The sequence below is a fragment of the Salvelinus namaycush genome, unplaced genomic scaffold, assembly GCF_016432855.1.
Source record: "Salvelinus namaycush isolate Seneca unplaced genomic scaffold, SaNama_1.0 Scaffold276, whole genome shotgun sequence".
NCBI lineage: Eukaryota > Metazoa > Chordata > Actinopteri > Salmoniformes > Salmonidae > Salvelinus > Salvelinus namaycush.
In genome coordinates, this window is record NW_024059630.1 from 208,965 (window position 1) to 221,552 (window position 12,588).

The 12,588-nt window shown below is 44.5% G+C and overlaps 1 protein-coding gene across 2 annotated transcripts in view; it reads left to right on the forward strand.

Annotated features, from left to right (window-relative positions):
• Positions 1–11,291, forward strand: part of LOC120039500 (CUGBP Elav-like family member 3) — a 12,818-nt gene extending 1,527 nt beyond the window's left edge. The window contains exons 3-10 of one of the 2 annotated variants that reach the window (XM_038984912.1): positions 1,544–1,705; positions 3,426–3,561; positions 4,116–4,316; positions 4,631–4,696; positions 5,731–5,835; positions 5,984–6,127; positions 6,433–6,581; positions 10,228–11,291. In XM_038984912.1, coding sequence (XP_038840840.1) covers positions 1,544–1,705; positions 3,426–3,561; positions 4,116–4,316; positions 4,631–4,696; positions 5,731–5,835; positions 5,984–6,127; positions 6,433–6,560 — 942 coding nt within the window. In that variant the 3' untranslated portion in view covers positions 6,561–6,581; positions 10,228–11,291. The remainder of the gene's footprint in view (positions 1–1,543; positions 1,706–3,425; positions 3,562–4,115; positions 4,317–4,630; positions 4,697–5,730; positions 5,836–5,983; positions 6,128–6,432; positions 6,582–10,227) is intronic. The other variant, XM_038984913.1, reaches the window with a different exon arrangement.
• Positions 11,292–12,588: the final 1,297 nt, after the last annotated feature.

Consider the following 12,588-nt stretch of genomic DNA (forward strand, 5'->3'; position numbering starts at 1 on the left):
AAGTCACAGACAAGTCATCCTACCTCTCCCTCTGTACGTCACAGACAAGTCATCCTACCTCTCCCTCTGTAAGTCACAGACAAGTCATCCTACCTCTCCCTCTGTAAGTCACAGACAAGTCATCCTACCTCTCCCTCTGTAAGTCACAGACAAGTCATCCTACCTCTCCCTCTGTAAGTCACAGACAAGTCATCCTACCTCTCCCTCTGTACGTCACAGACAAGTCGTTCTACCTCTCCCTCTGTAAGTCACAGACAAGTCTTCCTACCTCTCCCTCTGTAAGTCACAGACAAGTCATCCTACCTCTCCCTCTGTACGTCACAGACAAGTCATCCTACCTCTCCCTCTGTACGTCACAGACAAGTCTTCCTACCTCTCCCTCTGTACGTCACAGACAAGTCATCCTACCTCTCCCTCTGTAAGTCACAGACAAGTCATCCTACCTCTCCCTCTGTAAGTCACAGACAAGTCTTCCTACCTCTCCCTCTGTAAGTCACAGACAAGTCATCCTACCTCTCCCTCTGTAAGTCACAGACAAGTCATCCTACCTCTCCCTCTGTACGTCACAGACAAGTCATCCTACCTCTCCCTCTGTACGTCACAGACAAGTCATCCTACCTCTCCCTCTGTACATCACAGACAAGTCGTTCTACCTCTCCCTCTGTAAGTCACAGACAAGTCATCCTACCTCTCCCTCTGTACGTCACAGACAAGTCATCCTACCTCTCCCTCTGTACGTCACAGACAAGTCATCCTACCTCTCCCTCTGTACGTCACAGACAAGTCTTCCTACCTCTCCCTCTGTACGTCACAGACAAGTCATCCTACCTCTCCCTCTGTAAGTCACAGACAAGTCATCCTACCTCTCCCTCTGTAAGTCACAGACAAGTCATCCTACCTCTCCCTCTGTAAGTCACAGACAAGTCATCCTACCTCTCCCTCTGTAAGTCACAGACAAGTCATCCTACCTCTCCCTCTGTAAGTCACAGACAAGTCTTCCAACCTCTCCCTCTGTAAGTCACAGACAAGTCTTCCAACCTCTCCCTCTGTAAGTCACAGACAAGTCTTCCTACCTCTCCCTCTGTACGTCACAGACAAGTCTTCCAACCTCTCCCTCTGTAAGTCACAGACAAGTCTTCCAACCTCTCCCTCTGTAAGTCACAGACAAGTCTTCCAACCTCTCCCTCTGTAAGTCACAGACAAGTCTTCCTACCTCTCCCTCTGTAAGTCACAGACAAGTCTTCCAACCTCTCCCTCTGTACGTCACAGACAAGTCTTCCTACCTCTCCCTCTGTACGTCACAGATAAGTCTTCCTACCTCTCCCTCTCTCATTGTCATGTGGAAAGTTAATGTATTCTGTACAGTAACAGTATAGAACATGTCCTGTCTCTGTAAACGGTTTGACAGGAACTTAATTTACCTTTCAACATAAATATGCGTTTCAAAACAGTGCACCAAATCTTGGTTGATTGTATTCCCAATATGGGGTAATTCAGTAAATCCATGTGTTTAACTTAAAGACCGGTGTGTGTTTCCTTGTAGGGTGCGTCGTCCAGTCTGGTGGTGAAGTTTGCCGACACAGAGAAGGAGAGAGGGCTGAGACGGATGCAGCAGGTGGCATCACAGCTGGGCATCTTCAGCCCCACCATGACACTTAACTTCCCTGCTTACAACGCTTACACACAGGCTGTCAGCGCACAGGCAGTAAGCACACACACCGTTATACACACGCCGTTACACACATGCACACGTGCCGTCTGGCCCCCGTAGTACAGTACACTCGTCTATAGTGCCAAAGGGCTCAAACAGCCTCTTGACGTCTCCATCACTCTGCTGTTTACCCAGCATGCCCACAAACAACTTCCTGTCTTCTGGAAGAGGGGCACACACACACACTGGTTTGAGTGGTGCTTTGGGTATGAGAGGATGTGATGTTTTTCAAGAGGCTATCACTGTCCTAATCTGCGCTAATGTTATTACTGAATGGACACGTCATTTAGCATTAGCCATCTCTCGACAAAATCCATAGCAACACACACACACACACACACACACACACACACACACACACACACACACACACACACACACACACACACACACACACACACACACACACACACACACACACACACACACACTTCCTAGTAACCCCAGCTTTTCTGCTGCACAGCCATTAACCCCGTGGCTGGATATAATGGACATGTAATTACATCTCTATTCATCCGCCTCCCTCTCGTTCTCTCTATATTCCTCTCTTTCTCCTTCTCTCTCTCTCTCTTTCTTTCTCTGTCTCACCCTCTCTTGCTCTCTCTCCCTCTGTCTTTCTCTCTATATTCCTCTCTTTCTCCTTCCCTCTCTCTCTCTCTCTCTCTCTCTCTCTCTCTCTCTCTCTCTCTCTCTCCCTGTCTCTCAATTCAATTCATTTTAAGGGGCTTTATTGGCATGGGAAAGATATGTTAACATTGCCAAAGCAAGTGACGTAGATAATAAACAAAAGTGAAATAAACAATAAAAATGAACAGTTAACATTAAACTCACAGAAGTTCCAAAAGAATAAAGACATTTCAAATGTCATATTATGTCTATATACAGTGTTGTAATGATGTGCAAATAGTTAAAGTACAAAAGGGAAATAAATAAACAAATATAGGTTGTATTTACAATGGTGTTTGTTCTTCACTGGATGACCTTTTCTTGTGATAACAGGTCACACATCTTGCTGCTGTGATGCACACTGTGGTATTTCACCCAGTAGATATGAGAGTTTATCAAAATTGGGTTTGTTTTCAAATTCTTTGTGGATCTGTGTAATCTGAGGGAAATATGTGCCTCTAATATGGTCATACATTGGGCAGGAGGTTAGGAAGTGCAGCTCAGTTTCCACCTCATGTTGTGGGCAGTGTGCACATAGCAGGTCTTCTCTTCAGAGCCAGGTCTGCCTACGGCGGCCTTTCTCAATAGCAAGGCTATGCTCACTGTGTCTGTACATAGTCACAGCTTTCCTTAAGTGTGGGTCAGGTATTCTGCCACTGTGTACTCTCTGTTTCGGGCCAAATAACATTCTAGTTTGCTCAGTTTTTTTGTTAATTCTTTCCAATGTGTCAAGTAATGATATTTTTATTTTCTCATGATTTGGTTGGGTCTAATTGTGTTGCTGTCCTGGGGCTCTGTTTGTGTTTGTGAACAGAGCCCCAGGACCAGCTTGCTTAGGGGACTCTTCTCCAGGTTCATCTCTCTATAGGGGATTGCTTTGTTATGGAAGGTTTGGGAATCGCTTCCTTTTAGGCGGTTGTAGAATTTAACGTCTCTTTTCTGGATTTTATAATTAGCGGGTATCGGCCTAATCTCTCTCTCCCTGTCTTTCCTCTCTCTCTCACTCTCTCTCTCCCCTCTCTCTTTTTTTCCTTCTTTCTTTCTCTAGATTGTCCAGCAGCAAGCTCTGGTTGCTCAGTCAGCGTACCTGTCTCCTGTAGCAACTGTTGCCAGTTTACAGATGCAGCAGATGGCAGCGCTCAACGCAAACGGAATCATCGCCACGCCCATCACATCTTCCTCTGGTACACACACACACACACACACACACACACACACACACACACACACACACACACACACACACACACACACACACACACACACACACACACACACACACACACACAGGCACACACACACACACACAGAGACAGACACACACACTTACAGATGCTTACGGATACTGTATGTTAGTAATAACATAGATTGATCTTATGTTTACTATGCTATGCAGATCAAGTCTGTCTATTTGATGTACATTTACTTCTCTTCATTGGTTTCTAAGTTCATCTGCTTATGTGTGCATCTCAATAGTGTAAAGTGGCTTCTTCTCCTCATCTAATCAGCATCCTTTACAGTCTACACTAATTGATTCTACACTCATCTGAAAGCTGGGAATTACCTTTCACCAGTCTAGTTTTTTTAACATCAATTCAGATTGAGGAAGGTAGACAAGAAGAGGAAGCCACTTTACAATGAGATGCACCCTTCCCTTAACTCCCTTTGCCCCACTAACCAATCATTGCTTCTCCCCTGCATTTATGCCCTGCCTTTTTCTCTTTCTTATACACTATAGAGTCTAGTAGCTGTCAATCACAATATCTCCTCCACTGTGATTGGTCCTCCCGGTTTGCAGGTACGAATACCCCTCCAACCATCTCAGCCACGCCTGTGCCATCACTACCTCCACCTCTAGGAGTCAATGGTTACAGTCCACCAACCAATGGACAGCAAGCATCAGAAGCACTATACACCAATGGCATTCATGCGTACCAAGGTACGAGCTGAATTACCAAAGATAGAATATTTACCACAGAAATACTGATATCTCCATGTGTTCCCTATATTCACTCTCTGCTCTGCCACTCACTCCCTCCCTCCCTCCCTCCCTCCCTCCCTCCCTCCCTCCCTCCCTCCCTCCCTCCCTCCCTCCCTCCCTCCCTCCCTGGTTTCCTGCTTCCCTCACTCTCTCCCTCCCTCCCTGCATTCCTGCTTCCCTCCCTCCCTACTTATCTCCTTTCCTCTCTCCCTCTCTCTCTCCCTCCCTCCCTGCCTCCCTCCCTCCCTGCTTCCCTCCCTCTCTCCCTGCAGCCCAGAGTCCAGCATTATCTCTAGATCCTCTCCAGCAGGCGTATGCAGGCATGCAGCACTACACAGGTGGGCCACAGTCACACACACTACCAGCTCCTATGACACTTCTAGTGACTGGGTTCATTTTGCATTGTCAGAATGGAGTCCTCCATGCTCTCAGAGCAGGACAGTAATTAACTGGTACAGCAGGGTTCCCCAGCAGTGATTTTATTTGGCCACCCAAATTTTAGGAGATAAAAGACCAAAAACACCAGCAAGTGATTTTAATTTTGGATATTTTTTCCAACATGATTTCCAATGCATAGTAGAGAGATATATGTGATGGTATACAAATGTAAGCAAGGTTTGAAATTATTATGTTTTAGTCAAACACTATATCGGGATTCTTGTGGTCAATTTAGAGTATACAAATGACTTGTAATTATGTTCCGGTCCCCTGACCATCGACTCAAGAAACTCAGAGGTTAATCTAGTTGATGATCCCTGTGGTACAGGGTCAGAGGTGAATCTAGTTGATGATCCCTGTGGTACAGGGTCAGAGGTGAATCTAGTTGATGATCCCTGGGGTACAGGGTCAGAGGTGAATCTAGTTGATGATCCCTGTGGTACAGGGTCAGAGGTGAATCTAGTTGATGATCCCTGTGGTACAGGGTCAGAGGTGAATCTAGTTGATGATCCCTGTGGTACAGGGTCAGAGGTGAATCTAGTTGATGATCCCTGTGGTACAGGGTCAGAGGTGAATCTAGTTGATGATCCCTGGGGTACAGGGTCAGAGGTGAATCTAGTTGATGATCCCTGTGGTACAGGTTCAGAGGTGAATCTAGTTGATGATCCCTGGGGTACAGGGTCAGAGGTGAATCTAGTTGATGATCCCTGGGGTACAGGGTCAGAGGTTAATCTAGTTGATGATCCCTGTGGAAAAGGGTCAGAGGTGAATCTAGTTGATGATCCCTGGGGTACAGGGTCAGAGGTGTGTTCCTCCCTACCATCTCTGCCATTGAGGGCATGTAGGGTAATCTGATCCTAGAACTGTGGTTAGGGGTGACTTGGACCTTCAACCAGTGTTTCATCATCTGATGTCACTCTCTCTCTCATCACAGCGGCGTACCCTGCTGCCTATGGATTGGTCGGCCAGCATTTTCCACAGCAACCTACCCTGGTTGCCCAGCAACACCAGCAGCCCCAGCAACAGCAGCAGCGAGAAGGTGATGTCACTTCCTGTCTCTCAGACAGCACCTGTTGTGTGTGTGTGTGTCTCAGATTAGTGTGCGTGTGAATCACAGATCCTCATGAATATTTGTGTGTGTGTCTCTCCGTCACAGACCCTAACGTGTGTGTGTATTCCTCCCCTAGGGCCGGAGGGTTGTAATATCTTCATCTACCACCTGCCTCAGGAGTTCAGTGACAGTGAGATGCTCCAGATGTTTCTGCCCTTTGGAAACGTCATCTCAGCTAAAGTCTTTGTAGACCGCGCCACCAACCAGAGCAAGTGCTTCGGTAAGAGAGAGAGAGAGGGATTGGAGGGGGAGAGATAGGAGAGAGGCAGGGATGGGTGAATAGTGAGTATCCAGGAGAAAAGGAAAGAAAGGAGGAACGGAGGAGAAATGGAGAGAGATAAGAGAGAATTGCAATTCCACCTGTTGCTATGATCCATGATGATCATAACTCACAGTTGCTGGTAGCATACTGTATGACTGTATCTCTGTCTGTTGCAATGAAGCAATGTGATTATACATATTATATTACATTTCAGAATGTTTCTCTCTCTGTTCCCTCTTCCTCTCTCGTTCCTCCCTCCCCAGGTTTTGTGAGTTTTGACAACCCATCCAGTGCCCAGACTGCCATCCAGGCTATGAATGGGTTCCAGATCGGCATGAAGAGACTCAAGGTGCAGCTGAAACGACCTAAAGACGCCAACCGCCCCTACTGAAGGAGAGAGAGAGAGAGAGGGGTGAGAAGTGATAGGGGCTGGGAAAGAGAGAGGGAGGAGAAAGAATGTGTGGATAGAGGGATGGAGGAATGGAAGGCAATAAAAGGGAAGAAGGGAAGAAGGGAATGAGGGAGGAGACAGGAGGGTAGAAGAGAAGGTAGGAGAGAGGAGGGTAGGAGAGAGGAGTATGGGAGAGAGGAGGGTAGAAGAGAGGAGGGTAGGAGGCAGGAGAGAGGTGGGGAGGAGAGAGGAGGGGAGGAGGGTAGGAGAAAGGAGGGTAGGAGGGAGGAGAGAGGAGGGTAGGAGAGAGGAGGGTAGGAGGAAGGAGAGAGGAGGGTAGAAGAGAGGAGGGTAGGAGAGAGGAGAGAGGAGGGTAGGAGGCAGGAGAGAGGCGGAGAGGAGAGAGGAGGGGAGGAGGGTAGGAGAGAGGAGTATGGGAGAGAGGAGGGTAGAAGAGAAGGTAGGAGAGAGGAGGGTAGAAGAGAGGAGGGGAGGAGAGAGGAGGGTAGGAGAGAGGAGTATGGGAGAGAGGAGGGTAGAAGAGAGGAGGGTAGGAGGCAGGAGAGAGGTGGGGAGGAGAGAGGTGGGGAGGAGAGAGGAGGGGAGGAGAGAGGAGGGGAGGAGGGAGGAGGGTAGGAGAAAGGAGGGTATGAGGGAGGAGAGAGGAGGGTAGAAGAGAGGAGGGTAGGAGGAAGGAGAGAGGAGGGTAGGAGAGAGGAGAGAGGAGGGTAGGAGGCAGGAGAGAGGCGGAGAGGAGAGAGGAGGGTAGGAGAGAGGAGAGAGGAGGGTAGGAGTGAGGTCGGGGAGGCGTGTAAGAGAGAAGTGATGGGAAGGAGGAGGGATATTTGGGTTTGGGGAGGAAACAGGAAAGAATGACAATGGAGTTTATGCAAGCTGCTGTCAGTCACAGCTTTCTAAAAAGCTGATTGGTGAAAGGGCTATATGACGAGAGTAGGCGGGATCTTAATTAAATAAGCAGTGCATATGTGGTAAAGAATATTAAACACATGAAATAACAAAAAATGCTTTGTAGGTAGTTAAATCATTTAGAGATATTGTAGCCAAATTAATCAAAACTAAATTATTGAAATATTGTTATCCAACTTTATATTTTTTATTTATTTTTATTTTCTGATGTTTTTTAATCTTTTCCTGAAACAACAACATACCTCACCCGAGATCCTCCCGTCCAATCATAATTCGCGGGGATCCCATCACTATGGTTACCTAGCGACTGATAAAGCCCCGACCCCCCTTCCTCTCACGTGTTGTAAGTTGATTGGTTGGCCTGTGTCTGGGTTGCTGTGGAGGTGGATTGCCTGTGCTGGTTGCCCTTGGCAATTTTTTTGTTTGTTCCGTCGCCCCGAGCAACCGGCCATGCACTGACCTGCATGCCCTGTTGCCGTGGTGACCACAGACTGTGTTTGGTGCATTGTGACTTTCTTTTGTATTGACCTGTGCACATACTGATCAATAACTGTCAATAACTGGGATCTGATTAATTAAGTATCAATTGATTCGATTGAATATCCGCATTGACTGATGGATAATTGTATTGGATATTTGGATAAATTCTGTATTAATGGTCGTTGTTTTTCCGCAGTTTAGTTTTTGATCAGTTTCTGTAGTGTTCTGTTTGGTGTCATTATCATTATAGTGCTACTGTATATTTGGGCTAGACTGAGGTGGGCAAGGGGGCTGTGTGTGTGTGTGTGTGTGTGTGTTGTGTGTGTGTGTGTGTGTGTGTGTGTGTGTGTGTGTGTGTGTGTGTGTGTGTGTGTGTCCAAAGTTAACTGTGTGATTACAGTAGGTTTATGAATGTTTTCCTACAGTCTCAAAACAGGCCATTCAGTGTGTAATGGGGTAACAGGTAATGGGGCCCCTTCATGTGTTGTTGGGTTTAAAGTACAGATTTACACCATAAACTATCCCAGTCTAGTCCAGCCCAGCTCAGTCCAGTCCAGCCCAGCCTAGTCCAGCCCAGCCATCTGCATTCGGTGCTGATCATAGCCTATGTGGATATAGAGGTGGGTAACCCCTTTGTAAGGAAAATGTGTGAAATTATTTAGCATGTGTAAGCTAAGCAATGAATTGTAAATAACTCCCCATAAACAGCACACATTCCTAGGATAAGTCCAAGTCCATCTCATAGTTTAAAGAGCCTTCGTCACCTGGTCGCATTTCCTTCATCTGCACTGAAACCAAATAATAGGTGAAAACAATATGGTGGAAGATGAGCAGATGAGCGTAGAGAGGAAAGAGACAGGGAGAGGAAGTTACTTCAGACTATTCAGATGCAGCACTGGACTGTGGACCTCTGATGACACTAAACTCTGCTGATCTGGATTCTGATTGGTAGGCTGTGTGTCCTTGGCTTCTGATTGGTAAGACTGTGGACTGGCCTGACTTTCTGATTGGTGTCTATTTCCCCTTCTTTTCTACCAGTCTATTTCCCCCTCCTGTTATATATCTCTCTATCACTCCATCAATCCATCTCTCCTTTTCTCCCCTCCCATCTTTCTCTCTCTTGCTTCCTTTCTCTCTCCCCTTCTCTCACCCCCCTGGCCGGTGTTTTGAGGTAATGGTTTGTGGTTGTGATGGTGCCTCTTGCCGATTGGAAAACAGACTTAAACTATAGGAATTCTGGGAGAATTAATATACATGGGGGAAAAATTGTCTCTTGGTATGGGTAGAGGTTACCCATAGAGCCAGATCTAGGATCAGCTAACCTGCCCCAAATCAAAACATTAACCATATGGGAGAAAACACAAAACTGACCTTAGATCAGTTTATCTGAATAATCTAATAATAACATTAAAAGACTACAAATTAGAACAATAATATTGTAATTGCTTTAATTTACATGAGAAGCTACCACACAGAATTCTAGGCTACTTGTGGACTAAGGGAGACTGTTACCCAGAATTTCTATACTGCAACTGCCAGAGAGTGATGCATGTTGGGAACCTTTGCTTGCCGTGATCTAAGACACAAGTACAACGTGTGCGTGCACGGACACACACACACACACACACACACACACACAGACATACATACAATTACAGAAAAGGCAAAAGGCCTCCCAAATGACAACAACAACATTCATGGATATTTCACTGTGTTGAGTTGCATGCCCTGGACACTCTGTATGTCTATGTGTAAAAGCACCATGACGTTATCCCTGTTGAAAAACACAGAGGTTTACTATAGTAACCAATGATGCAGACTTAGTAGAGGTAAACTGTTTTGTGCAAATGGTTTCTGGTGATAGATTATTTTGTTGGAAATGTCATCCAGATGAGGGATGAATTGTTTCCATACTGTTATTTCTTTGTTCTCTGATATATAGAGGATTATAGTAGAGGTTAACCAGAAAACTATATCCATGTCCTAACAAGCTTTCTCTCTCTCTCTCTCTCGCTCTATCCCCTCCCTCTCTCTCTCACTCTCTCTCTACCTCTTTCTCTCTCTCTCTCTCTCTCTCTCTCTCTCTCTCTCTCTCTCTCTCTCTCTCTCTCTCTCTCTTCATCTGTCCCCCAACCCCTCCCTCTCACTCTCTCTCTACCTCTTTCTCTCTCTCTCTCTCTCTCTCTCACTCACTCTCTCTCTCTCTCTCCATCTGTCCCCCAACCCCTCCCTCTCACTCTTCCTTCCTTCGCTCTTGCAGGTGAAGTTTTCAGACTCCGGCCGTGGTGGAATCCCAGCGTGCATTGCACCCTCAGACCTACTACCTTTCTTTTGAGCGACGGGGAACAGCACACACACACACATCACACACACAAACACCACACTCACACACACCACACACACATTGCACTCTAAAATGACCAAGGCACAGATATTGACCAATGTACATATTATAGTCCTCACAAACACAAACACTCACATACTTTCAAATACATATATGTCAGTAATCGTACCCATTGAACTGGACTCAGTTTGAAAATGGTTTGTGAGGAGTTTGTCTGGAGTGTATAGGGCAGTGAAGATCACACATCTACACGACCCAGGAAGTACTTACTAAAGTCATTGATGAGATGATGAATAATGGTGATATATCACTTCTTTGGACCATAACATGTCATATTACATGGCTATTACATGTGTATAACATGATACAAATAGGAAGGCCTCCATTTCGTAATAAAAAAAGGAAAACAGGAAAAAATATTGAGACAAAATGAGTAGTTTAGAGAAACTTTGGAGAGAGATCCTTATGGCCTGTAAATAATTTAGTTTAAGAAGAGTAACATTTAGAAACTTACAAAAGAACGCAAAAAGAAGAGTACTTTAGATAAATCACTGAAAAATGACACAATATTATTACGATTATTGTTATTATTATTATTATCTTCGTTAGGGGATATTTTATTAGAAATAAAGAAAGGGGAGAATCACAAACATATTTTCAATTTCTACTTAGATTTTAGGATAAATGTGGTGGGAGGGATTGCACCTTTTCTGAGAGGTTTTAATATTTTAACAATTTTTTATTTATTGAGTAATTTATCAATTATTTTTGTTAATAGGGAGAAATGATGAAGGGTTTAACGGGGTTACGAGTTTCTGATTTTAGAATTTTTTTAGAGCAAAAAAGGGTCTGTTTCTGTCAGACTCTGTCAGAGTAATTATAATTATGAATGAATTATTACAACAATGATATTTATTTCTTATTTATTGAGTCTGTTTTTGATCCAATCTCTTTTTAAGTTAAAATAAAAAGTATTATACATCAAATACGTTTTTCGTGATTTATTGTGTGTGTGTGTTTGTGTAAGAGAGAGAGAGGGGGAGAGAGAGGGGGAGGGACAGAGGAGAGTGTGAGAGAGAGGTAGAGGGGAGAAGGAAGAGTTAAAATATGTAAAAGAGAGAGAGAAGGAACAGTACAGATTGTAATTGACCAGTAGAGGGCGACACAGGCACAGATCCCAGTCTCCACCTCGGTAGGTAGTTCTCTCTCAAGAGAGGTTCTGGTAGATATGGTAGGTAGGCTATAGCCCTGCCCCAAACCACCGGTAGTTATCTAGGTTGATGTGTTCAAGGGTGAGAGAGTTTATCAGTCATTCTTTATGAGAGCCTAAGTGTGCATGGTGTTTATAAATAGTTGGGAAAGCTACTGCATGATGGCTATGTGATTGTAATCAGATCACAGTCAAAGGTTGGCTCTGCACTGAAGTCTGAGGTGGTGTGTTCACTTAATAATATGTAGCCTAAATGTGCATTAAATAATGTTGTTAAACCTGTCTGCAATACATATCTCAACTTCAATATATAAATATAATAACATAAGGTATGCCATGAGTAGCTTAGGCCTACACAGCAAATTCTCCAGTGTTAAATCAACACTGGCCAGTGTCTATACGGGTCCACACTTTTGAGTGTTAAATTATTACTATGCTAGTACTGACGCTGTTACACTTCCTGGTCCCTTCCTTTATGCAAATTATTTCACAGCTATTCTTTCAAAATAATATTTATGTATTTATTGTAAGACACATATTGATGTTATCAGTTAATGGGGCCACCTGTCAATGCTTTTATAGGGCAGGATAATTATGATTTAAATGGTTTCTCTGTCCAGATCTGTCTACACTTGTACAATATACAGACAAAATATGTGTCTGACTACCTCTGGAGGTGTATGGTGTCTTTTGATTGTCTACACCTGTCTACAAATGTGGGCACAATGAGCATGTGGACAAGATCAGGACAAAGGATGCAAGTTAGAACCATGTATTAACGGAGCTAGAGTCAGTGTTTGGGACTGAACACTTTCAGTGTTATGCACATACATACTACATGTTAATGTTTTTAAATGTATGTAAATTGTAAAGTATTTTGTCTGTAATGTCTTTCACGTTATATGTCGGGCCCCAGTAAGACTAGCTGTCACCATTGGCATCGGCTAATGGGGATCCTAATAAATCAAATGCAATAACAACTCATATAGTATTTTGATCACTATGAAGTGTATATAGTTTACAACAATGGTGTTATGCAATAACACCTTATATAGTATTTGAAGTCT